At 36.9% G+C, this 27274-nt stretch overlaps 1 protein-coding gene across 2 annotated transcripts in view; it reads left to right on the top strand.

The window, feature by feature from the left end:
• ERBB3 (erb-b2 receptor tyrosine kinase 3) overlaps nt 1–27274 on the top strand; it is a 115047-nt gene that overhangs the window by 28134 nt on the left and 59639 nt on the right. For both annotated transcript variants that reach the window (XM_053708115.1, XM_053708114.1), the window contains exon 2: nt 25956–26107. In XM_053708115.1, the coding sequence (XP_053564090.1) occupies nt 25956–26107 (152 nt within the window). The remainder of the gene's footprint in view (nt 1–25955; nt 26108–27274) is intronic.

The following is a 27274-nucleotide window of genomic DNA, read 5'->3' as shown; positions in this document are numbered from 1 at the left end:
GATATCACCTTCATATTTGGTGGAGCTGCAGTAAAATACAGGAGGTGTGGAAGCAAGTGGCGAAAATACTTGACCAACTAGGTTTACAAGGTGTTGGCTGGGAACTTCACAGATTTCACTTAATATGGTCAGAGATATCATTGAATATATTCGCTTAATGGAAGAGTTTTCTTTATGCTACAGGGGTAAACTAGGCTTACATGGACAGGTTTGGGTAGCTTGGGAAAATTGGGGGAGAGAAAACAAATAAATAGGGCATGATGACAATTGTAGGAAGATGCTGACAGCTCAAGTATAAAAAAGTCCCTTTGCCCCTAATGAAAAAGTAGGTCTTAACAACCAGACATATTACCTACTCACCTGGACAATACCGATTATATTTATGTAACGCCATCCCCCAGGCTTATCAAAGCTTGAGGAGGTATCACAATCCAGGTGACGACTAAGATGTTTGAATCTTTCCCTGTGTCATATTGTTCAGTTAGATACTCGGTTGTATATGCTATGGACGAGTGTAGGCCTACTCACTCCTACTTAGATTTTTTTATCGAAACTAGGCCTAATAATTGTCACATGTTATGTTGTATGCCAAATGTCCTTCTGAAAATACATGCATGTAAAAAGAGGTACTATCAATGGCTAGATATATTTCCCTATGGTTTTAGATCTAATGCTATTTACAGTCTCTAAGACATGCCTCTTATATTAGATGCATAAATACTAATGTATGTCAAATAGGCATGTTGCCATGATGTTTACAATAGTTTGTTTTTATATGTTTTATTACCTCAATAAAAAATTATTTAAAATAAAATAATATATATATATATATATATATATATATATATAGATAATCCCTTTATTACCCATTTACCAATTTTGCATAACCAACATGGTTATAATAATATACTTTTTACCTCTGTCATTACCTTGTATCTAAGACTCTGCAGATTGCCCCCTTATTTCAGTTCTTTTGAGAGACTTGCATTTTAGCCAATCAGTGCTGACTCATAAATAACTCCACGGGGGTGAGCACAATGTTACCTATATGGCTCACATATACTAGCACTGTTGAACTGTGCAAAAACTGTCAAAACGCACTGAGATAAGAGGCGGCCTTCAACGGCTTAGAAATTAGCATATGAGCCTACCTAGGTTTAGCTTACAACAAAGAATACCAAGAGAACAAAGCAAATGTGATGATACAAGTAAATTGCATGCCCTACCTGAATCATAAAAATTAAATTTTGACTAGACTGTCCCTTTAAGGCTCTTTTAAATGCTATTTTTAGTTAAACATTTGGTGTATTAGTTTACAGTAGTATGTAATGTACTAATACTGCAGAGGGAAATCATTTTTGATGTAAGCAGTTTAGTTACTAGATTAGTCAACCACAAATGTTCCCTGGATCTATATAGATTACAGAACAATCCTCAAATTTCAGACCTTGCTTCAGTCATTGATTTTTGTATCACGAAGGTTGAGAGATAGGATAAATATGTGCAGCTGTAAATCTTTGTAGATTATATGTGACGCTGATTGGTAATTCTTTCTAATTGTAGTCCTGTTTGATACAATGATGTGGTTGAATTAAAAGTAATGATAGTCCTGTATGGTTTAAACTTCTCTTGTAATATGAAATGTGTTTGTATTTATTTAAAGGACAGTAAACATCTTGTGATTTTTATATTTAAAGGGATATGAAACCCATTTTTTTTCATGATTCAGATATACCATGCAGTTTTAAGCAACTTTCTAATTTACTCCTATTATCAATTTGTCTTCGTTCTCTTGGTATCTTTATTTGAAAACCAGAAATGTAAGCTTAGGAGCCGGCCCATTTTTGGTTCAGGACTGTGGTAGCACTGACTGATTGATGGCTAAATGTAAAATACGTTGGCTTTTATGTCCCTTTAAAAACATTTTGTTTATTTGCATATGAATCCATATCCATGCCATATTTTAGTAGTAATTAAGCTTTAAATTCTTGATATGTGTTATGGAGTCATATGTAAAGTAATGTTAATGCTTCTTCTTTAAATTAAAAAAAAAAGCTACCATGGCCATTTTAAAAATAAATAAAATTGGCATTAAAATGAACAAATCACTTCCATATCCATTTAAATCACTGCACTGTTTTTTTCAGCTTTGCCCAGCACCCTTTCTCAGTCACTTACCTAAACATGCATTATTTGTGCTGTTGTCGAAATCTGTCAGTAAGTTTGCACTTTGGAACTTACAAACAATGTACAGTAGTCTGTAAAAGAGCGTATCAGTGAAAGAATGAAGCTAGAGTGAAATTAATGAATAACTAACAAGCTACTTATCAGTAATGTGTACAGGAACATCATTGCGTGACTAGCATTTACTTATTTTTCTGTCCGCTTATCATTTATGTTAGATGAACAGTGAAGACAAAAAAGATGTCATGCTTATGAAAGAACAGCAATTTTAAGCATACATTAAATACTTTATTTTTTAGCAACAAAATGACTTTGATAACTTTCAGTCAATATCTCACGTTATAGCTAAGAGATACAGGGCTGAGTATTCGGAGTGGAGGAAGTTGTCATACAAAGGCTGTTTTGTGAGGTGTCTGCAAGTGATTCAGAGGTGCAGGTCATACTAGGTCCTCTGTCCACATCAGACGATGAGAACCAAAAAAGCACATTTGAATGTTATCTTTCTCCTGTATAAAACGTTGCTTTATCTGGAATAACCAATAGAAAGAATAAGCTTTGTTTACATTTTAAACCTGAGTTTTTGATACACATGAACAGTATCATATTTTATTGGATGTGATTGCCAAAGAAAAGTATTATAGTAGGATACATTCATATGTTAACCCCTTAATGGCAGCCGGTGTAACCTCTATGGGCTAGTTTCCATTGAGGTGGTAAAGTTTGCAATCTGGTGGTAACAACTCCATTAAAGTCTAGGGAGCATTTTAATGTTACCACCAGTTTCCACAATTTACCACCTCAATGGAAACTAGGCCTAAGTTGGCTGTTGTTTTCACTCAAAGGGGTTAAATAGTGTGTCTCTCACCTGCGAGACTGCGCTATTTCCGAATGCCTCCTGGAGTGAGACCCACACAATTACAGGGTTCAAATTCCCCTTAAGGACACGCAATGTAGAGGGTACGTCTGTCGTTAAGGGTTTAAAAAAATAATAAAAAATTGCATGGTTAACTTATAGGGTAATTAAAGGGACATACAAGTTTACTTTAAGAAATGCAAATGATTCACTATATTACAAAATATTTTCAGACAAAATAAACATTTTAAAAGTGCTTAAAGGGACAGTCTACACCAGATTTTTATTGTTTTAAAAGATAGATAATCCCTTTATTACCCATTCCCCAGTTTTGCATAACCAACACAGTTATATTTATATACTTTTTACCTCTGTTATTATCTTGTATCTAAGCCTCTGCAAACTGCCCCTTTATTTCAGTTCTTTTGACTGACTTGCAGTTTAGCCAATCAGTGCTGGCTCCCAGGTAACTTCACGTGCATGAGCACAGTGTTATCTATACGAAACACAAGAACTAACACCCTCTAGTGGTAAAAAATTGTTAAAATGCATTCTGAAAAGAGGTGGCCTTCAAGGTCTAAGAAATTAGCATATGAACCTCCTAGGTTAAGCTTTCAACTAAGAATACCAAGAGAACAAAGCAAAATTGGTGATAAAAGTAAATTGGAAAATTGTTTAAAATTGCATGCCCTATCTGAATCATTGAAGTTTATTTTGGACTAGACTGTGCCTTTAAATCTGATATTTAAATTGAAAAATGTACATTGTTTTGCAGTCTAAGGACACACCTCTTGCCTTGAAAAGCTGCTTGAATGTTATTTATCCTATTTCCTTTACTGTGGCCTATTAGGGAGATATAAATTAGTTCATGCACACATCAACCCAATCATTGTTCAGCACGTAGGAGTGTCAGGGTTTTGCATTCCACATAATGCACTCCAGCTTCTCTAGGGAAGGGGACTTCTATGGCAGCATACAGTAAAATTCTATATCTCTTGAGCGATAAGCCGAGGACATATTGGAGTTCTTCATGTAGTTCTGTGCTATACTAGTAATAATAATGGTAGTGTGCCTTTAAAATTAATGAATTCCCTGTAAAGGGCAAGATTACAAGTGGCGTGCCAGGGACCAGGGTTAGTGCAGCTGACTTGGCTCAAGCGCATGCCTATACTTCCAATGGATATCAAAACCACGCTAACTTGCGCTGGTATTACAAGTTGAAAGGTATAGTTTGCGCTCGAGCGAAAGCCAAAACTGCGCTAGAATATTTAGCATGACTGCTTAACCTGAAGTAAAGTGTAAGGGTTAAAACAAAAAGTTGCACAAAATACACCAAAAACACATTAAAATAAAGTATTACACACATATATACACTTTTTACAAAAAATATATCAGATTGATATTAATAAAAATGTTTTAAAAGGGTTAACAGGGATATGGTAGATGGCAAAGTGTTTGACTGGGAAGGGCTCCAATGTATATATCCAAAAAAGTAATTTAGCACGCCACTTGTAATCTGGCCCAATCAATAATATTAATCAGTATAAAATTTGAGATCATTAAAAGAAACCATCAAAAATAAACTTTCATGTTTCAGACAAAACATGCAATTTTAGAAAACTTTCCAATTTATACCTATTAAATTTGCTTTGTTCTATTGTTATCTTTTGTTGAAAAGCATACCTAGATACACTCAAGAGCAGCAATGCACTACTGAGAGCTCGCTGCTGATTGGTGGACTATCCCAGTAGTGCATTGCAGCTCTTTCAACAACGTGAAATAAGTAAATTGGAAAGTTGTTTAAAATTTTATTCTCTATCTGAATCTTAACCCCTTAATGACCACAGCACTTTTCCATTTTCTGTCCGTTTGGGACCAAGGCTATTTTTACATTTTTGCGGTGTTTGTGTTTAGCTGTAATTTTCATCTTACTCATTTACTGTACCCACACATATTATATACCGTTTTTCTCGCCATTAAATGGACTTTCTAAAGATACCATTATTTTCATCATATCTTATAATTTACTATAAAAAAAATTATAAAATATGAGGAAAAAATTGAAAAAAACACACTTTTTCTAACTTTGACCCCCAAAATCTGTTACACATCTACAACCACCAAAAAACACCCGTGCTAAATAGTTTCTAAATTTTGTCCTGAGTTTAGAAATACCCAATGTTTACATCTTCTTTGCTTTTTTTGTAAGTTATAGGGCCATAAATACAAGTAGCACTTTGCTATTTCCAAACCATTATTTTTCAAAATTAGCGCTAGTTACATTAGAACACTAATATCTTTCAGGAATCTCTGAATATCCATTGACATGTATATAATTTTTTTTTAGTAGACATCCCAAAGTATTGATCTAGGCCCATTTTGGTATATTTCATGCCACTATTTCACCGCCAAATGCGATTAAATACAAAAAATCGTTCACTTTTTTACAAATTTTTTCACAAACTTTTGGTTTCTCACTGAAATTATTTACAAACAGCTTGTGCAATTATGGCTTAAATGGTTGTAAATTCTTCTCTGGGATCCCCTTTGTTCAGAAATAGCAGACATATATGGCTTTGGCGTTGCTTTTTAGTAATTAGAAGGCTGCTAAATGCCACTGCGCACTACACGTGTATTATGCCCAGCAGTGAAGGGGTTAATTATGGAGCATGTAGGGAGCTTCTAGGGTTAATTTTAGCTTTAGTGTAGTGTAGTAGACAACCCCAAGTATTGATCTAGGCCCATTTTGGTATATTTCATGCCACCATTTCACCGCCAAATGCGATCAAATTAAAAAAAAACGTTACAATTTTCACAATTTTAGGTTTCTCACTGAAATCATTTACAAACAGCTTGTGCAATTATGGCACAAATGGTTGTAAATGCTTCTCTGGGATCCCCTTTGTTCAGAAATAGCAGACATATATGGCTTTGGCGTTGCTTTTTGGTAATTAGAAGGCCGCCAAATGCCGCTGCATTTCACACGTGTATTATGGCTAGCAGTGAAGGGGTTAATTATGTAGCTTGTAGGGAGCTTGCAGGGTTAATTTTAGCTTTAGTGTAGAGCTCAGCCTCCCACCTGAAACATGAGACCCCCTGATCCCTCCCAAACAGCTCTCTTCCCTCCCCCACCCCCCAATTGTCCCCGCCATCTTAAGTACTGGCAGAAACTCTGCCAGTACTAAAATAAAAGCTATATTTGGGCTTTTTTTGTGTTTTTTTTTAGCATATTTACATATGCTGCTGTGTAGGATCCCCCCTTAGCCCCCAGCCTTACTGATCCCCCACCAAAGAGCTCTCTAACCCTCCCCCTCTGCCTTAATGGGCGCCATCTTGGGTACTGGTACCCAGTTTAGTGAAAAAATGTGCCTTTTTAAAAAAAAAAAACCCTTTTCTGCAGTGTAGCTTCCCCCCCCCCAAGATCAACCCCCCACCCCTTCCACATCTCTTAGCTGTTATTTACAGCTTTCAAAAAGTTATTTTGATGTACTTTTTAAACTTTATTTTTCTGTAGTGTAGCGGTTCCCTCCCGCTCCCGCCCCGTGCACGCGCCCGCCCGCCGCCCCCCCCGTGCACGCGCGCGCTCCCGCCCCTCCCGCCCCCGATCCCGCCCCCCTCCACTCCACTGGGCACATCGATGGCCGCCCACCCGCCTCCCAGACTTGCTCCCACCCACCAACGATACCGGCCACCGATGTCCGGTGCAGAGAGGGCCACAGAGTGGCTCTCTCTGCATCGGATGGCCAAGGGGGGTTATTGCAGGATGCCTCCATATCGAGGCATCACTGCAATAACCGGAAAGCAGCTGGAAGCGAGCAGGATCGCTTCCAGCTGCTTTCAAGACCAAGGACGTACGCCACACGTCCTCGGTCATTAAGTGTATTTTTTTTGAGGACGTGTGGCGTACGTCCTTGGTCCTTAAGGGGTTAAAGGAACACTGAACCCAATTTTTTTTTTTTCGTGATTCAGATAGAGCATGAATTTTTAAACAACTTTCTAATTTACTTCTATTATCAAATTCTCTTTATTCTCTTGGTATCTCTATTTGAAATGCAAGAATGTAAGTTTATATGCCGGCCCATTTTTGGTGGACAACCTGGGTTGTCCTTGCTAATTGGTGGATAAATTCATCCACCAATAAAAAAAAGTGCTGTCCAGAGGTCTGAACCAAGAAAAAAAGCTTAGATGCCTTCTTTTTCAAATAAAGATAGCAAGAGAACGAAGAAAAATTGATAATAAGAGTAAATTAGAAAGTTGCTTCAAATTGCATGCTCAATCTGAATCACGAAAGAACAAATTTGGGTTCAGTGTCCCTTTCAAAGAAAAATGTTGGGGTTCATGTCTTTTTAATGTCAAGTTCATTTAATTTCAGAGCATAAGAACGGCAGAGTCTGGGGTCAAGTGTCCCAGAACTGCATCTTCATCACAAGGATTAAGGTTCCTATTTTGTGTGTCTGCTCCGGAGACAAGTGGATCTGTTATATGAAGGCTGTTGGCACATGAGTATGGATGGTATGCAGCAAGCAACTGACCTGATCCCTTCAGTAGCTTTATGCATTAATCAGCATGGGGGAGGTCTACGTTGCCCTCAGGAACAAGTGCCATTGCAGATCTGAATCATAAGCATGCTATTTAGTGTATTTCGGGGCATACTAATAGAGTACAGTTGCAAGAGCACTGCCTGTAGGTTTCCATTCAGCAAGCAGTGATTATGTCTTCCTTTGCTTGGGAAGCTACACACTACTGCAATAGAACAGAATTCTTCCAAAGCAAGAGGCGCATTGTGTGACAACACATTGAATAGGGCTCATTGTGAGGAAAAGACTGTGATCAATAGAAACGTGAGAATGATTTATGAGCAAACTGAGATCTGACGTTTGTAACAACGAAAAATACATTGAATAGAAAGAATGAAATTAACAGAAAAATATTACGATTTTCACAAGTGCTCAAAAAGAACAGCAGGCGGATTCTGTGTCTGGGAATGAGAGAGTACGTGCAGCGCAGGATAATTTGCACTTTTTGTACCAAAATCATTTTAGGTTGATGGTTTTGTTAACCTCTATTTAAGAGAGGCATGCAGTGACTTAGCAATTAGATGTATATAGATTATAGCAAACATGGACTTAAAATGTGAAAAAAAAAAAGAGTTAATTTTTTTCTTTACCAGTCGAGGGTATGAACTAAAATTGACCATTACAATCTGATTCCAATCCATTTAAAGTGGTGTAAAAAACCATTATATTCAAACAGATTTTTTTGCCCCCATTTCTAAGTTGTTTATTCCATTGGAAGATCTGATGAATGTGTAAAATCAGTCTAATGAGTTGTATGGGTACTAGAAAAATTAAATAGCCATAATGGTCAAAAATGAAACGCTTTTTAAATATTTAAACATCTAATATAATGTAAAAAAAATAAGTTCTGAGCATTATTTTACACTGACTGATAGTTTTTAGCTATAATTTTACAGCTGCTACAGCATGGGTCATGGGATATACTGCGCACTCTAGCAGGGGCGGAACTACCGTTGGTGCAGTAGGTGCAGTAGCACTGAGACCCAGGTGCTGGAGGGGACCTATAGCAGTGAGTTTTCACATATGCATGTGCAGAAAGTGTACTTTCCTAATACAGAGAAGCATTTTATTAGTGCAGGTTCTATCTATCATAAAAATCATAATACAGAACATAATGTATCATTTTATTATTGCTTACAACTGAGTTACCTTTTGGGGACCCAAAACAATTTTGCACCAGGGCCCTCTGTTGAGCGTTTTATGGGTACTACTTGCATACATGCGTATGTTAGGGCTTTACAAACTTGGAGCCAAGGAGCCACAGATGCTAGAACTGCATTTTCTGGCTCATAAGTTTCACATAAATTTGTCAGCCCTCTAGCAATTTGTACCTTACACATTTGGCTTTTTACAGTCCCACTCTTTCCTGTCTATCTCTCTTAGGTATAGATTTCATAATGTAAGAAATAGAACCAGTATAGACTGTCCTCTGTAACCTTAATCTTTGCTTGTTTGCAACTTCACAAGAATTGGATGTATGTGTTTTGCTGCAGCCCTTTGAAAATAATTAGATAGAACACCACATCCTGCAGTGCAAGTGACTGTTACTAACATGAAGAATGTAATCTCATGAGTTGCTTTTGCCAGGTTTTGTAGAGGCCTGGAACTAGGGATATATATACAAGGTCTGCTCTGTCTTTCTGTCACCTCCAGCACAAGACAGCCAAGGACACTGTACAGAGTTCCTGCTTTATCTGGTGACCCAGGAATGTCACTGTGCACTTAAAGGGCAGTATGCTGTAAAATATATCCATGCAACATAAATGGAGAGGTCTGCAGTTTATCATTCAACAATAGGCTTGTGGTTATCAGTAAAGCATAAAGGCAAAGGCACTGTAACTTCTATTGTACAAAGAGTTGCACCAGTAATATGCACAGAACCCCGAATCCCACAAACATTCTAATGTGAAAATTACACGCTCTGATCTGTTAAAGGGGCAGTAACACTTTTTTTTTAATAACGAACAACTTTGCATCCTTTTACTGCATTAGATTATCAATAGCAAAACTCCACCCACCATTTCCTTATTTGGAGGAGCCAATCAGGGCTTTAGTCAGTAGACTACAAGCAGTGGTGTCACTAGGGGGGGGCGGGGGGGGGCGGGCCGCACCCGGGTGACACCCTCCAGGGGGTGACACCAAAAAAAAAAAAAAAAAATTTTTTTTTTTTTTTTTTAATTTTATTGAAATTCAAAGAAATACAATGTTGAGATGCATAGATTATTTTATTAGAGGCTGGCATTTGTGAACATTAGTGGGACTGGGGAAGTTGTAGACACACAATTTTTTTGCCCCTTGAGCCAGTGCTGCAATTTGAACAAATAGTTTTCCCGGCTGCTTTTGCTTGTTTGTACTTTGCTCCTCCACTGCCCAATTTCACTATGAATGTTGTGGGTGTGCCATGGGGATTGCAAAGTTGCGCTGCTAGCCTAAACCTGCCTGCCTATCTGTGCTCACTGCTCAGTGACATGCGGCCCAGGGCTGTGCACTGACAGACTTGGAACAGAGTCAGAGAGCAGAATTTTCATAGTTTGTGCGCCTAAACCTTTTTTTCAGTGATTTATTTTAGAGTGCTCTGTTTATCTTTCATTTGATGTTCTGCTGAGCCAGGGAGCAGCTCTAGGCATGAGCTTTATAATTAATGCAGTGCAGTTAACATATTTTGTATGTGTGTGTCTGAGTTTGTGTGTGTCTCAGTGTTTTTGTGTGTGTGTTTTTGTGTGTGTGTCTGAGTGTGTTTCCGAGTGTTTGTGTGTGCATTTGAGTATGTTTTTAAGTGTGTCTGAGTGTTTGTATGTGTGTTTGCCTGTGTTTTTGTGTGTGTCTGCTTTCTGGGGGGGGGGGGGTGACACCATGACTTACCGCACCGGGTGACACCAACCCTAGTGACGCCACTGACTACAAGGCTAGCCCCGGCTATAATGTTAGTACAAAGTGCATTGTTTAGCAGTTGTTGTGTCATAAAACCAATTAAAGGGATATTAGACACTAAATATATTTTATAAATATAGTATTGGGGTTATTCCCTCCCACCCTCTACACTTGAGTGCCGCCATGTTGAAATCCATTTTTCACTACTTCCAGTGCTGACCTGTTTGCACATTTGCAGCAATTCTGACTGAGCCACCTGAAGTGTAACCTAGGTTCTATAATGGCAGCACCCAGGATTATAGGGAGGTGCATTAAATGTATTTAATTTGTAGGGTCCCTTTAAGGAAAGATATATAGGAGAGTTGGCCTTGCAAGGTCATTTCTTGGAATTAGAAACTGCTCAATTTTCAGAGCTAAATTACATGCAAATGAGGGGGGGTAAATAATTAAAGTATATTGCAAAGTTGTTTCATTATACATAACTAAGTTATATACAAATCTCAAGGTGTTTACTGTCCCTTTAAGAGACTGATCCTAGCTAACAAGGGGTATATCTCCTGCAAATGCGTTAAACACATAGCTAAAACACATAGCTTCCAATAAGGAAACTGTCAGTAAACCAATCAAGAGTGGCAGTTGCACAGACCTGCCAACCACTTATTTTCTTACATAGGAACTACAAGTATTGCTGCTCATGAGCAGGACTTTACCTGTGTTTTTAACCTCTGTGGGGTTAAACCCATAGTTAGATAGGATTATTAATGCAAAAATGTAATGCTAATTTAAACGTAATTTTTTTCATTAGAATGCCCATTTAAATGTCCTGCAACATCAGTGAATGTGTATGAAATTGATCAAAAAAGAAATATTACTTGATGCAGTGCACTTGACATTGAATGTGTCATCTCTGTATTAGAGATTTATCTTTCTTACACTCTGTATATTGGACAATCCTACCCCTCAAAAAAACAAAGAGAGTATGTAGTACAGTGCAATTTTTCTAAAAGATTGTTTCGCAGCAAAGTGGTTAATTTGTCAAGCCCACTGGTTTGTACAGGCTTTGCTGCTATCAGAGAGCAGGAGACAGAGGAGGGGTGAGCAGTCATTGTACAAAGCCGTCCTTTAATAACTGCAGACGAGGGTCATCTGTGAGTCAGTCACAGTCGTTACTTGCAACCACAAAGCCCCCCCTTTACCAAAAAGACCCCCCCAACAGTTTTCACCATTTTGTTTGAAAAACTGTTGTAATCTAGTGAACAATAAATATCATATTCTGAATCTATATATATATATATATATATATATATATATATACAGTATCTTACAAAAGTGAGTACACCCCTCACATTTTTGGACATATTTTATTATATCTTTTCATGTGACAACACTGAAGAAATGACAATTTGCTACAATGTAAAGTAGTGAGTGCACAGCATGTATAACAGACAGTATAAATTTGCGGTTCCCTCAAAATAACTCACCACACAGCCATGTCTAAACCATTGGCAACAAAAGTGAGTACACCCCTAAGTGGAAATGTCCAAATTGGGCCCAATTAGCCATTTTCCCTCCCCTGTGTCACTCATGTGACTTGTTAGTTTTACAAAGTCTCAGGTGTGATTGGGGAGCAGGTGTGTTAAATTTGGTGTTATCACTTTCACACTCTCTTATACTGGTCACTGGAAGTTGAACATAGCACCTCATGGCAAAGAACTCTCTGAGGATCTGAAAAAAAGAATTGTTGCTCTACATAAAGATGGCCTAGGCTATAAGAAGATTGCCAAGACCCTGAAACTGAGCTGCAGCACGGTGGGCAAGACCATACAGCGGTTTCACAGGACAGGTTCCACTCAGAATAGGCCTCAACATGGTTGACCAAAGAAGTTGAGTGCACATGCTCAGCGTCATATCCAGAGTTTGGCTTTGGGAAATAGATGTATGAGTGCTGACAGCATTGCTGCAGAGGTTGAAGGGATAGGGGGTCAGCCTGTCAGTGCTTAGACCATACGCCGTACACTGCAACATATTGGTCTGCATGGCTGTCATCCCAGAAGGAAGCCTCTTCTAAAGATGATGCAAGATAAACTTATTTGGTTCAGATGGTGTCAAGCGTGTGTGATGGCAACCAGGTGAGGAGTACAAAGACAAGTGTGTCTTGCCATGGTGATGGGAGTGTCATGGTCTGGGCCTGCATGAGTGCTGCCGGCACTGGGTAGCTACAGTTCATTGAGGGAACCATGAATGCCAACATGTACTGTGACATACTGAAGCAGAGCATGATCCCCTCCTTTCGGAAACTGGACCGCAGGGCAGTATTCCGACATGATAACGACCCCAAACACACCTCCAAGACGACCACTGCCTTGCTAAAGAAGCTGAGGGTAAAGGTGATGGACTGGCCAAGCATGTCTCCAGACCTTAACCCTATTGAGCATCTGTGGGGCATCCTCAAATGGAAGGTGGGGGAGCGCAAGGTCTATAACAGCCACCAGCTCCGTGATGTTGTCATAGAGGAGTGGAAGAGGACTCCAGTGGCAACCTGTGAAGCTGTGGTGAACTCCATGCCCAAGAGGGTTAAGGCAGTACTGGAAAATAATGGTGGCCACACAAAATATTGACACTTTGGTCCCAATTTGGACACAGGAATGTACTTAATTTTGTTGCCAACGGTTTAGACATTAATGACTGTGTGTTGAGTTAGTTTGAGGGGACAGCAAATTTACACTGTTATACAGGCTGTACACTCACTACTTTACATTGTAGCAAAGTGTCATTTCTTCAGTATTGTCACATGAAAAGATATAATAAAATATTTACAAAAAATGTTAGGGGTGTACTCAGTTTTGTGAGATACTGTGTATGTATATATATATATATATATATATATATATATATATATATATATATATATATATATATATATTTTTTTTTTTTTTTTTAAAATAAAAAGAACATTTTCTTTTATGTGTAGAACATTGCAATGTAAAATATTCATAACTCACTTGGGGTTTAGTGATGTAGGTTTAATGAGAGTCTGGTTAGCACGTGAGCGATAAGTGCTAGTTTTTTTTTATTCAGAACGCACCATTGAAGTCTAAGGAGAGAAGAAGTTAATGTGGTCATGATATCCGAAGTCCTGAAGTTAATGTGCTTTCGCTTGTGTGCAAACTTTTTTTCTTTCAACTTGTAATACCTGCACTAACCTGCCAAGGCTGGATTGGCCTACCAGGATACCAGGAAATTTCCCGGTGGGCTGCAGCAGCTAGGGCTGGAATGCTATAATTTAAAGGGGTGATTAATAAATGCAATTGGGTTGTAGGTTGCCTATATAACAACAATCTGGCACTTTTGTTTAATACAAACTAATATAATTCTGGAAAAAAAAATATTGAGGGAAGGAGGATCCCAATATGGGGTGTGCGCATTATACTGAGTTAATGGAAAATAGGACTGGTCTCCAAATTTTCCAAGGCTGCTTTTAATTCCCAGTCTGGCCCTGTAACCCACCTAGATTAAAAGATTATTTCTAGCAAAGTTTGCGTGTGAGTTTATTATGGGGACACTGTTATTAATATCATTCACTAGATATTGGTTATTTCATTGATTTGAGTGGTTTAGTACAGAAGACTGGATATTTTGCTGTGACAATGTTTGCTCTAAGCTGTATATGCAAATGTCTCTTCGGTGACCACTGGGTCAAGATGGGACTTTGACTTGTACAGAGGGTGTGTTAAATCACCGCCCTTTCAACAATGTAAACAAGATATTAAACAAAAAAAATCTATAATAGTTATAAAACAACTTTTTCCACGAAATGTATAAATCAAAGATGAATCCTAAGGATTGTGCTTAAAGAAACTGGAATTCATCTTGATTGTTTTTAGTGGCATTTACAGATGCCAGTGGCGGTGAGTTGTTCAGTTTACTGTATGTGCAAAGTGTTTTGCATATTTTTGAGGACAGCATATTGCACCTTATTAATTATAATTAAAATAATATTGATTCAGAGACTGCATTTCTAATTTGACTTTAGGAAAGTTAACCTCATTGATAAGCGAGGCAGATGCACGGAGATGCTGCCCCTTCACAAAGCAAGAAGGAATTAACAGCATAGAAGACAGTTTTCAGGAAGTATTAAATGCTCCATGTATAAAGCATATAACTTTAACCAACACTAAAGAATGGATTATTATACAATGGTGGGCTCAAGTGCTGGGGGAGGGGGGGGGGCGATAGCAGCCAGTCTAAACATGTGTGTGCCTATGTGGTCATTATCTGTGTATAGATACTTATTATATTGCTATACAGGTATACACATCGTAATACAGTGCTGAGTGATCATTATCTGTGTATATATATATATATATATCACATACAGTGCAGAGTGATCATTATCTGTGTATATATACATCATATACAGTGCAGAGTGATCAGTATCTGTGTATATACATCATATACAGTGCAGAGTGATCATTATCTGTGTATATATACATCATATACAGTGCAGAGTGATCATTATCTGTGTATATATACATCATATACAGTGCAGATTGATAATTATCTGTGTATATATACATCATATACAGTGCAGAGTGATCATTATCTGTGTATAGATACTCACATCATTATACAGTGCAGAATGATCATTATCTGTGTATAGATACTCACATCATTGCACAGTGCAGAGTGATCATTATCAGTGTATAGATACGCACATTATACAGTGCAGAGTGATCATTATCTGTGTATAGATACTCACATCATTATACAGTTCAGAGTGATCATTATCTGTGTATATATACATCATATACAGTGCAGAGTGATCATTATCTGTGTATATATACATCATATACAGTGCAGAGTGATCATTATCTGTGTATACTCACATCATTATACAGTGCAGAATGATCATTATCTGTGTATAGATACTCACATCATTGCACAGTGCAGAGTGATCATTATCAGTGTATAGATACATCATTATACAGTGCAGAGTGATCATTATCTGTGTATAGATACATCATATACAGTGCAGAGTGATCATTATCTGTGTATAGATACATCATATACAGTGCAGAGTGATCATTATCTGTGTATAGATACTCACATTATTATACAGTGCAGAGTGATCATTATCTGTGTATAGATACTCACATCATTATACAGTGCTGAGTGTCATTATCTGTATATAAATACTCACATTACAGGGAGTGCAGAATTATTAGGCAAATGAGTATTTTGACCACATCATCCTCTTTATGCATGTTGTCTTACTCCAAGCTGTATAGGCTCGAAAGCCTACTACCAATTAAGCATATTAGGTGATGTGCATCTCTGTAATGAGAAGGGGTGTGGTCTAATGACATCAACACCCTATATCAGGTGTGCATAATTATTAGGCAACTTCCTTTCCTTTGGCAAAATGGGTCAAAAGAAGGACTTGACAGGCTCAGAAAAGTCAAAAATAGTGAGATATCTTGCAGAGGGATGCAGCACTCTTAAAATTGCAAAGCTTCTGAAGCGTGATCATTGAAAAATCAAGCGTTTCATTCAAAATAGTCAACAGGGTCGCAAGAAGCGTGTGGAAAAACCAAGGCGCAAAATAACTGCCCATGAACTGAGAAAAGTCAAGCGTGCAGCTGCCAAGATGCCACTTGCCACCAGTTTGGCCATATTTCAGAGCTGCAACATCACTGGAGTGCCCAAAAGCACAAGGTGTGCAATACTCAGAGACATGGCCAAGGTAAGAAAGGCTGAAAGACGACCACCACTGAACAAGACACACAAGCTGAAACGTCAAGACTGGGCCAAGAAATATCTCAAGACTGATTTTTCTAAGGTTTTATGGACTGATGAAATGAGAGTGAGTCTTGATGGGCCAGATGGATGGGCCCGTGGCTGGATTGGTAAAGGGCAGAGAGCTCCAGTCCGACTCAGACACCAGCAAGGTGGAGGTGGAGTACTGGTTTGGGCTGGTATCATCAAAGATGAGCTTGTGGGGCCTTTTCGGGTTGAGGATGGAGTCAAGCTCAACTCCCAGTCCTACTGCCAGTTTCTGGAAGACACCTTCTTCAAGCAGTGGTACAGGAAGAAGTCTGCATCCTTCAAGAAAAACATGATTTTCATGCAGGACAATGCTCCATCACACGCGTCCAAGTACTCCACAGCGTGGCTGGCAAGAAAGGGTATAAAAGAAGAAAATCTAATGACATGGCCTCCTTGTTCACCTGATCTGAACCCCATTGAGAACCTGTGGTCCATCATCAAATGTGAGATTTACAAGGAGGGAAAACAGTACACCTCTCTGAACAGTGTCTGGGAGGCTGTGGTTGCTGCTGCACACAATGTTGATGGTGAACAGATCAAAACACTGACAGAATCCATGGATGGCAGGCTTTTGAGTGTCCTTGCAAAGAAAGGTGGCTATATTGGTCACTGATTTGTTTTTGTTTTGTTTTTGAATGTCAGAAATGTATATTTGTGAATGTTGAGATGTTATATTGGTTTCACTGGTAAAAATAAATAATTGAAATGGGTATATATTTGTTTTTTGTTAAGTTGGCTAATAATTATGCACAGTAATAGTCAGCTGCACACACAGATATCCCCCTAAAATAGCTATAACTAAAAACAAACTAAAAACTACTTCCAAAACTATTCAGCTTTGATATTAATGAGTTTTTTGGGTTCATTGAGAACATGGTTGTTGTTCCATAATAAAATTAAAGAGATTTATTCTAACTGCGATACTTAACCTCAGAAAACTCATTTTTGACAACTGGTGTAAACCACGAGCTCCATCAATCAAAGAAGCAAAAAATCTTCTCTCTGATAGTGCAATAATAGCAGCTCATGACTATAGGCTTGAAAGGAAGAAAGATAACTCATATTTAAAAACTTGGAAAGACTTTATTCTAGATCAGGGTAGAGACTTTACTGCTAACATAGAAGGTATCATTAATACCCAAATATAGTGAATATGCCCCGAATTGGAGGTTCAAATGGACAGGATTGGATGGGGCGGTGAGAAGGGAGGAGACTATGTTAACATTGCTTTTTTTTTTTTTTTTTTTTTTTTTTTCTCTCTCTCTCTTCTGGACTCTCCTTATGAAAGATGCATGATTAATGCAATACTACATTATATAAAATAATGGACGATTAGGCGGCCTAGTTGGGCACAACAGACTCATCACCCCCCCCCCCCCACTTTTAGATTTGATAACATATATGTAAACTCCTGACAAATGCATTTGGATATATGTGAATTTCCTACTTGTAATGTTTATTTTGCCACTGCACTTTGTAACTTTTTAAAATTATAATAAAAATTAAAAAAAAAAAAAAAAAAAAGTTGCCTAATAATTATGCACAGTAATAGTCAGCTGCACACACAGATATCCCCCTAAAATAGCTATAACTAAAAACAAACTAAAAACTACTTCCAAAACTATTCAGCTTTGATATTAATGAGTTTTTTGGGTTCATTGAGAACATGGTTGTTGTTCAATAATAAAATTAATCCTCAAAAATACAACTTGCCTAATAATTCTGCACTCCCTGTATTATACAGTGCAGAGTGATCATTATCTGTGTATAGATACTCACATCATTATACAGTGCTGAGTGTCATTATCTGTGTATAGATACTCCCATCATTATACAGTGCAGAGTGGTCATTATCTGTGTATAAATACTCACATCATCATACAGTACATAGTGATCATTATCTGTGTATAGATACTCACATCATTATACAGTACAGAGTGATCATTATCTTTGTATATATACATCATATACAGTGCAGATTGATCATTATCTGTGTATATATACATCATATACAGTACATAGTGATCATTATCTATGTATAGATACTAACATCATTATACAGTGCAGAGTGATCATTATCTGTGTATAGATACTCACATCATTATACAGTGCAGAGTGATCATTATCTGTTTATAGCTACTCACATTATTATACAGTGCAGAGTGATCATTATCTGTGTATAGATACTCACATCATTATACAGTGCAGAGGGGTCATTATCTGTGTATAAATACTCACATCATCATACAGTACATAGTGATCATTATCTGTGTATAGATACTCACATCATTATACAGTACAGAGTGATCATTATCTTTGTATATATACATCATTATACAGTGCAGAGTGATCATTATCTGTGTATAGATACTTGCATCATTATACAGTGCTGAGTGATCATTATCTGTTTATAGATACGCACATTATACAGTGCAGAGTGATCATTATCTGTGTATAGATACTCACACCATTATACAGTGCAGAGTGATCATTATCTGTGTATATATACATCATATACAGTGCAGAGTGATCATTATCTGTGTATATATACATCATATACAGTGCAGAGTGATCATTATCTGTGTATAGATACTCACATCATTATACAGTGCAGAATGATCATTATCTGTGTATAGATACTCACATCATTGCACAGTGCAGAGTGATCATTATCAGTGTATAGATACATCATTATACAGTGCAGAGTGATCATTATCTGTGTATAGATACTCACATCATTATACAGTGCAGAGTGATCATTATCTGTGTATAGATACATCATATACAGTGCAGAGTGATCATTATCTGTGTATAGATACATCATATACAGTGCAGAGTGATCATTATCTGTGTATATATACATCATATACAGTGCAGAGTGATCATTATCTGTGTATAGATACTCACATCATTATACAGTGCAGAGTGATCATTATCTGCGTATAAATACTCACATCATCATACAGTACATAGTTATCATTATCTGTGTATAGATACTCACATCATTATACAGTACTGAGTGTCATTATCTGTGTATAGAAACTCACATCATTATACAGTACAGAGTGATCATTATCTGTGTATAGAGACTCACATCATTATACAGTGCAGAATGATCATTATCTGTGTATAGATACTCACATCATTATACAGTACAGAGTGATCATTATCTGTGTATAGATACTCACATCATTGCACAGTGCAGAGTGATCATTATCAGTGTATAGATATATCATTATACAGTGCAGAGTGATCATTATCTGTGTATAGATACTCACATCATTATACAGTGCAGAGTGATCATTATCTGTGTATAGATACTCAAACCATTATACAGTGCAGAGTGATCATTATCTGTGTATAGATACTCACATTATTATACAGTGCAGAGTGATCATTATCTGTGTATAGATACTCACATCATTATACAGTACTGAGTGTCATTATCTGTGTATAGATACATCATTTTACAGTGCAGAGTGATCATTATCTGTGTATAGATACTCACATCATTATACAGTGCAGAGTGATCATTATCTGTGTATAGATACTCACATCATTATACAGTGCTGAGTGTCATTATCTGTGTACAGATACTCACATCCTTATACAGTGCAGAGTGATCATTATCTGTGTACAGATACTCACATCCTTATACAGTGCAGAGTGATCATTATCTGTGTATAGATACATCATTATACAGTGCAGAGTGATCATTATCTGTGTATAGATGCATCATTATACAGTGCAGAGTGATCATTATCTGTGTATAGATACTCACATCGTTATACAGTGCAGAGTGATCATTATCTGTGTATAGATACATCATTATACAGTGCAGAGTGATCATTATCTGTGTATAGATGCATCATTATACAGTGCAGAGTGATCATTATCTGTGTATAGATACTCACATCGTTATACAGTGCAGAGTGATCATTATCTGTGTATAGATACATCATTATACAGTGTAGAGTGATTATTATCTGTTTATAGATACTCACATTATTATACAGTGCAGAGTGATCATTATCTATGCATAGATAAATCATTATACAGTACATAGTGATCATTATCTATGTATAGATACTAACATCATTATACAGTGCAGAGTGATCATTATCTGTGTATAGATACTCACACCATTATACAGTGCAGAGTGATCATTATCTGTGTATATATACATCATATACAGTGCAGAGTGATCATTATCTGTGTATATATACATCATATACAGTGCAGAGTGATCATTATCTGTGTATAGATACATCATATACAGTGCAGAGTGATCATTATCTGTGTATAGATACTCACATCATTATACAGTGCAGAATGATCATTATCTGTGTATAGATACATCATATACAGTGCAGAGTGATCATTATCTGTGTATATATACATCATATACAGTGCAGAGTGATCATTATCTGTGTATAGATACTCACATCATTGCACAGTGCAGAGTGATCATTATCAGTGTATAGATACATCATTATACAGTGCAGAGTGATCATTATCTGTGTATAGATACTCACATCATTATACAGTGCAGAGTGATCATTATCTGTGTATAGATACATCATATACAGTGCAGAGTGATCATTATCTGTGTATAGATACATCATATACAGTGCAGAGTGATCATTATCTGTGTATATATACATCATATACAGTGCAGAGTGATCATTATCTGTGTATAGATACTCACATCATTATACAGTGCAGAGTGATCATTATCTGCGTATAAATACTCACATCATCATACAGTACATAGTGATCATTATCTGTGTATAGATACTCACATCATTATACAGTACTGAGTGTCATTATCTGTGTATAGAAACTCACATCATTATACAGTACAGAGTGATCATTATCTGTGTATAGAGACTCACATCATTATACAGTGCAGAATGATCATTATCTGTGTATAGATACTCACATCATTATACAGTACAGAGTGATCATTATCTGTGTATAGATACTCACATCATTGCACAGTGCAGAGTGATCATTATCAGTGTATAGATATATCATTATACAGTGCAGAGTGATCATTATCTGTGTATAGATACTCACATCATTATACAGTGCAGAGTGATCATTATCTGTGTATAGATACTCAAACCATTATACAGTGCAGAGTGATCATTATCTGTGTATAGATACTCACATTATTATACAGTGCAGAGTGATCATTATCTGTGTATAGATACTCACATCATTATACAGTACTGAGTGTCATTATCTGTGTATAGATACATCATTTTACAGTGCAGAGTGATCATTATCTGTGTATAGATACTCACATCATTATACAGTGCAGAGTGATCATTATCTGTGTATAGATACTCACATCATTATACAGTGCTGAGTGTCATTATCTGTGTACAGATACTCACATCCTTATACAGTGCAGAGTGATCATTATCTGTGTACAGATACTCACATCCTTATACAGTGCAGAGTGATCATTATCTGTGTATAGATACATCATTATACAGTGCAGAGTGATCATTATCTGTGTATAGATGCATCATTATACAGTGCAGAGTGATCATTATCTGTGTATAGATACTCACATCGTTATACAGTGCAGAGTGATCATTATCTGTGTATAGATACATCATTATACAGTGCAGAGTGATCATTATCTGTGTATAGATGCATCATTATACAGTGCAGAGTGATCATTATCTGTGTATAGATACTCACATCGTTATACAGTGCAGAGTGATCATTATCTGTGTATAGATACATCATTATACAGTGTAGAGTGATTATTATCTGTTTATAGATACTCACATTATTATACAGTGCAGAGTGATCATTATCTATGTATAGATAAATCATTATACAGTACATAGTGATCATTATCTATGTATAGATACTAACATCATTATACAGTGCAGAGTGATCATTATCTGTGTATAGATACTCACATCATTATACAGTGCAGAGTGATCATTATCTGTTTATAGCTACTCACATTATTATACAGTGCAGAGTGATCATTATCTGTGTATAGATACTCACATCATTATACAGTGCAGAGTGATCATTATCTGTGTATAGATACTCACATCATTATACAGTGCTGAGTGATCATTATCTGTGTATAGATACTCACATCATTATACAGTACAGAGTGATCATTATCTGTGTATATATACATCATATACAGTGCAGAGTGATTATTATCTGTTTATAGATACTCACATCATTATACAGTGCAGAGTGATCATTATCTGTGTATAGATACTCACATTATTATACAGTGCAGAGTGATCATTATCTATGTATAGATACTCACATCATTATACAGTGCAGAGTGATCATTATCTGTGTATAGATACTCACATCATTATACAGTGCTGAGTGATCATTATCTGTGTATAGATACTCACATCATTATACAGTACAGAGTGATCATTATCTGTGTATATATACATCATATACAGTGCAGAGTGATTATTATCTGTTTATAGATACTCACATCATTATACAGTACATAGTGATCATTATCTATGTATAGATACTAACATCATTATACAGTGCAGAGTGGTCATTATTATTGTATAGATATTCTGTCATTATAAACACAGCATATTTATCAGAGTATACATACTCATTTTTATACAGAGCAGTGTACTCATCAGGGTATAGTGTGCCAGTGTATAAATACTTAGTATAAGTATAAGTGCAGCATGGTATGTTCATTATTCAGTGTATAAATACTTAGTATAAGTATAAGTGCAGCATGGTATGTTCATTATTAGTGTGCATGTGTGTGTGTGTGTGTGTATATATATATAAAATCATTATGCAGAGAAGTATGTATATTATTACTATTGCTTAGTACTGAGTTGCCTTAAGGGGCCCAAAGAAATATTTTGCACTAGGGCCCTCTGTTGAGTAGGTTCTCTACTGAAAATGGGTGCTCAGGTGGAGGGGGAATAGTAACTTAAAGGGACATATAAGAGCATTTTATTACTGAATAAATACTTGGAGGTAACTGTGTTTAACCAATGCAAAGACGGTAAAGGGACGTGAATCACTCAGGTTATAACAACTTAGTTGTGTTGTTATTGTTTATATGTGTGTGTTTTATTGTGTAATACTAATTTATATATTACAATAAAAGATGGCTTTAAGAAATCCTTAATTTACACCTAAATATATTGTGGTTGTCTTCTTATTATTCTGACTGGCTCCTAAGCTCCCTATAATGTTGTCTGGCTCTGCAGTACAAGATATCAGTATGTGTTTGCGTGTAAATAGTAAGATAATGTGCAAGTTGTGAGGATTTAATAACTACTAATGTGCATGAACAGACCCCTCCTTATTAAATCCTTCCCCTAGAGTCCCCTGTCAGATTCCTGCCCTCCTGCATCCTGCCCTGGGCACAATGAAGGGACTGTGTCCTCACAGACAAGAGCAATTCTTCCTGGGACATGCAGAGGCGGGGGCAGCATTGCTGGGAGACTTTTCAATGTTCTGGGGTTTGTTTGGCTCTTTTCTAATGTTTGACCTTTCCCAGTTCATCGTCTACAAGGGAGAAATCCCCCATATATCTCATTTTGTCTAAGCATCTCTTTAATTTAAATTATAGGCAAGGAGTAGGGTAAAGGGGCGGGGCTTACAGAAGACAAGAAGTGCATTTCCATAATTAAATTGCATCTTTGTGTTTTCTAGTAAAAGGGGAATGAATAACAATTCTGGGGGTGCTGGGAAATGCAATAGATAAGTTTCACTAGAAAATGAAGTATTTGTAGAATTTTCTTCTGCTGAATGTAGAAGGCATCATAGTGAAATAAGCATTTTCTGAAGGTTTCTTGGAGACAGTTAAATTAAACTATATGTATTTAAAGGGACGTAAACCTGCAGGAGCAAAATGCACTAACTGAAGTTTTCCTTACCTACACCTACACAGTTTAAGGTTACACTGCTGACCATGAGCTGAACATAGCCAATGATTGGGGACTACTTACATATGGCACCCCTGATTGGCTCAGCAGCTATGTTTAGCTATGTAGTGCATTGCCACTTCACAGCTGACTTTAATTGTATGTTTAAAGGGACATAAAACCCAAAAGTTGTATTTCATGATTCAGATACAGTAGACAAGTTTAAACATCTTTCCAATTTACTTCTATTATCACATTTGCTTTTGTTCTTTTGGTATCCTTCGTTGAAAGATCAGCAATACACTGCTGGGAGCTGGCGGAACAGCCACCAATCAGCAGCTAGTTTCCAGTAATTGTTGTCTCTGAACCTACCTAGGTATGCTTTTCAACAAAGGATATCAAGAGAGTGAAGTAAATTAGATAAGAGAAGTAAATTAAAAAGAAGCGTAAAATCGCATGCTCTACTGGAATCATGAAAGAAAAAAATTGGGTTTTATATTGATTTAACCATTTGTGGGGTTAAACACATAGGTATAGGCAAGCAATGGTGCAATAAAAACATTTATTCTATCGATTTATTTATATTCTATTTATCTAATTCTATAGAAGCTTTTTTTGCCACTTCAAGTTGATTTAAACATTCTTCTGGAAGATGGCTTTGAGGAATTATTGTTTTACTGCAATTCCTCTTTAATAAGCTGGGAAAATATTAAATATTTCCCTTTTGTTACTGTGTTCAACTCCTGCACATTGCTGTGCTATTGTCTGTGTGTATTTATGACCAATCAGGGGCAGGCATACTTATGTATCCCTCAATCAGTGGCTGTATCAGCTAGACTGGTGCATTCCAGGACATGGGTATTAACTGTTTATTACCTTTGCAGTAAATTAACACATCATAAGAAAATGGAATTAATTGTATGTTCCAATAAAGAATAGCATTTTCTTTGCATACTAGAATATCTATTTAAAGGGACATGAAAGACAAAACTACATCCGTTTGGTTTAGTTAGAGCATGCAGTTGCAAGAGACTTCTCAATTTTCTACTGTTATTAAATTGACTTTTTTCTCTCTGTATCCTTTGTTAAAGTGCATACCTAGGCAGGGTTAGGAGTAGCAATGCACTATTGGGAGCTAGCTGGTGATTGGTGGCTACATACAATGCCTTGTGTCATTGGCTCACCAGATATGTTTAGCTAGCTACCAGTAGTGCATTGCTGATCTGGAGTTGACTTTAACTATGTTTTTAACCCCATTACAGTATATCCTTTTTTGCACTTTTATGTCCATTTAAAGGGACATGCCCACATTTTTTTTTATTCAGATAGAGCACACAATTTTAAACAACTTTTCAATTTGCTTATATTATGAAATTTGCTTAATTCTCTTGATATTTTTTGCTAAAGGAGAAGCAATGCACAAGTGGGAGCTAGCTGAATACATCTGGTAAGCCAATGACAACCACCAATGTGCAGCCACCAATCAGCAGTTAGCACCTAGTAGTACATCGCTGCTCCTTATTTACCTGTATGTGTTTTTCAACAAAGGATACCAAGAGAATTAGGCAAATTAGATAATAGAAGCAAATTGGAAGTTGTTTCAAATGACTCGCCGATCTGAATCATGAAAGTGTTGACTTTATTGTACAATTAAGTACTGCCATGTATTGCTCACTGCCAATATTACCTTGCATAGCACTATGTTTATCTCATTGCACTTCTGTTTTTATTCTGTAGTGTGCGCTGGGACAATGAATGGTCTCAGTGTGAGTGGGGACAGCGTGTATCAGCATCAGACACTGAAGAATATGTACACCAATTGCCAGATTGTGATGGGCAACTTAGAGATTGTTCTGATCGATGACCTTCAAGACTTGTCCTTTCTGAGGGTAAGTAAAGAATTACATCACGCAACTTGCTCCTGCACAACGCTGCAATAATTCATCTGGTGTATTATATATGGTGACTTTCATATTGCGTAAGCTCTCGTACAATACTGTTAGCACATGTACTAATTACACAGCAAACACCCTATAATGCTTATGCACGATGTATGATTATAGCTGCCTCATAAATTAATGACTCAAAACAGCTAGTGGTAAAGAGCTTTTACCTGAGAGTCGGCCAAGCCGTTTGCTTAAAGGGGCACGAAACCCAATCCCACCAAACCCCCCCCCCCCCCCCCATGATTCAGACAGGGCCTGCAATTTTAAACAACTTTCCAATTTAATTCCGTTAGCTAATTTGTTCCATTCTCTTGGAATGCTCTGTTGAAAACAATACCTAGGTAGGCTCAGGACTAGCAATGGATTACTGAGAGCTAGTTGCTACCAGACATCCCTCTTGTTATTGGCTCACCCAATGTGCTCAGCTAGCTCCCAAAAGTACATTGTTGCTCATCAAAGGATACTACAAGAACAAAGAAAATTTGATAATTGAAGCAAATTAGAAAGTTGTTTAAAATTGTAAATCCCATCAATTCATATCCCTTTAAGTTTGAGCGGGTTTTGGCGTGCACGTGCTTTCATCAACAATGCCAGTGATACAGTTTTGGACCGGCCATACTGCCCTAAAACTCAAATAAGAAAAATAAATCCTGCAGCGTGGTTGAGCTGAGCAGCTACTTTTGAATAAAAATGTTATTATAGACAAGCATATTTTGTGGTTGGGCTGTAATTAAAGCAAAGATTAGCTTGAGAATAAAATGTAGATGTCATTTCAAATTGTAAAGAAACAAATGTAGTTTTAGTTTCTATAAAGTACTGGGAGCCGCCATGTTGAAACCTAGATTTCCCTTATCTAATCTTTTCTGCCAAAGACAGTTATGGACAGTTATAAAGTGTTCAATAAATGTTTTGTGGAATATACATATGTAGAAGAAATTGTATTTATTGGTTTTAAAGTCCATTTAAAGGGACATTCCAGCCAAAATTTAAATCCACATGGATGCAGTTCAGTTTTGAATAGAAGCATTTTTGTAATATACATGTATTAGCAAAAAAGCTTCTAATAAAAGATATGGCTGTTTCATAAGTGTATTCAAGTATGCACCGTGC

The sequence above is a fragment of the Bombina bombina genome, chromosome 3 (genome assembly GCF_027579735.1).
Source record: "Bombina bombina isolate aBomBom1 chromosome 3, aBomBom1.pri, whole genome shotgun sequence".
NCBI lineage: Eukaryota > Metazoa > Chordata > Amphibia > Anura > Bombinatoridae > Bombina > Bombina bombina.
Note: the sequence above shows the minus strand (reverse complement) of the source record. Positions and strands in the feature narration are given on the sequence as shown.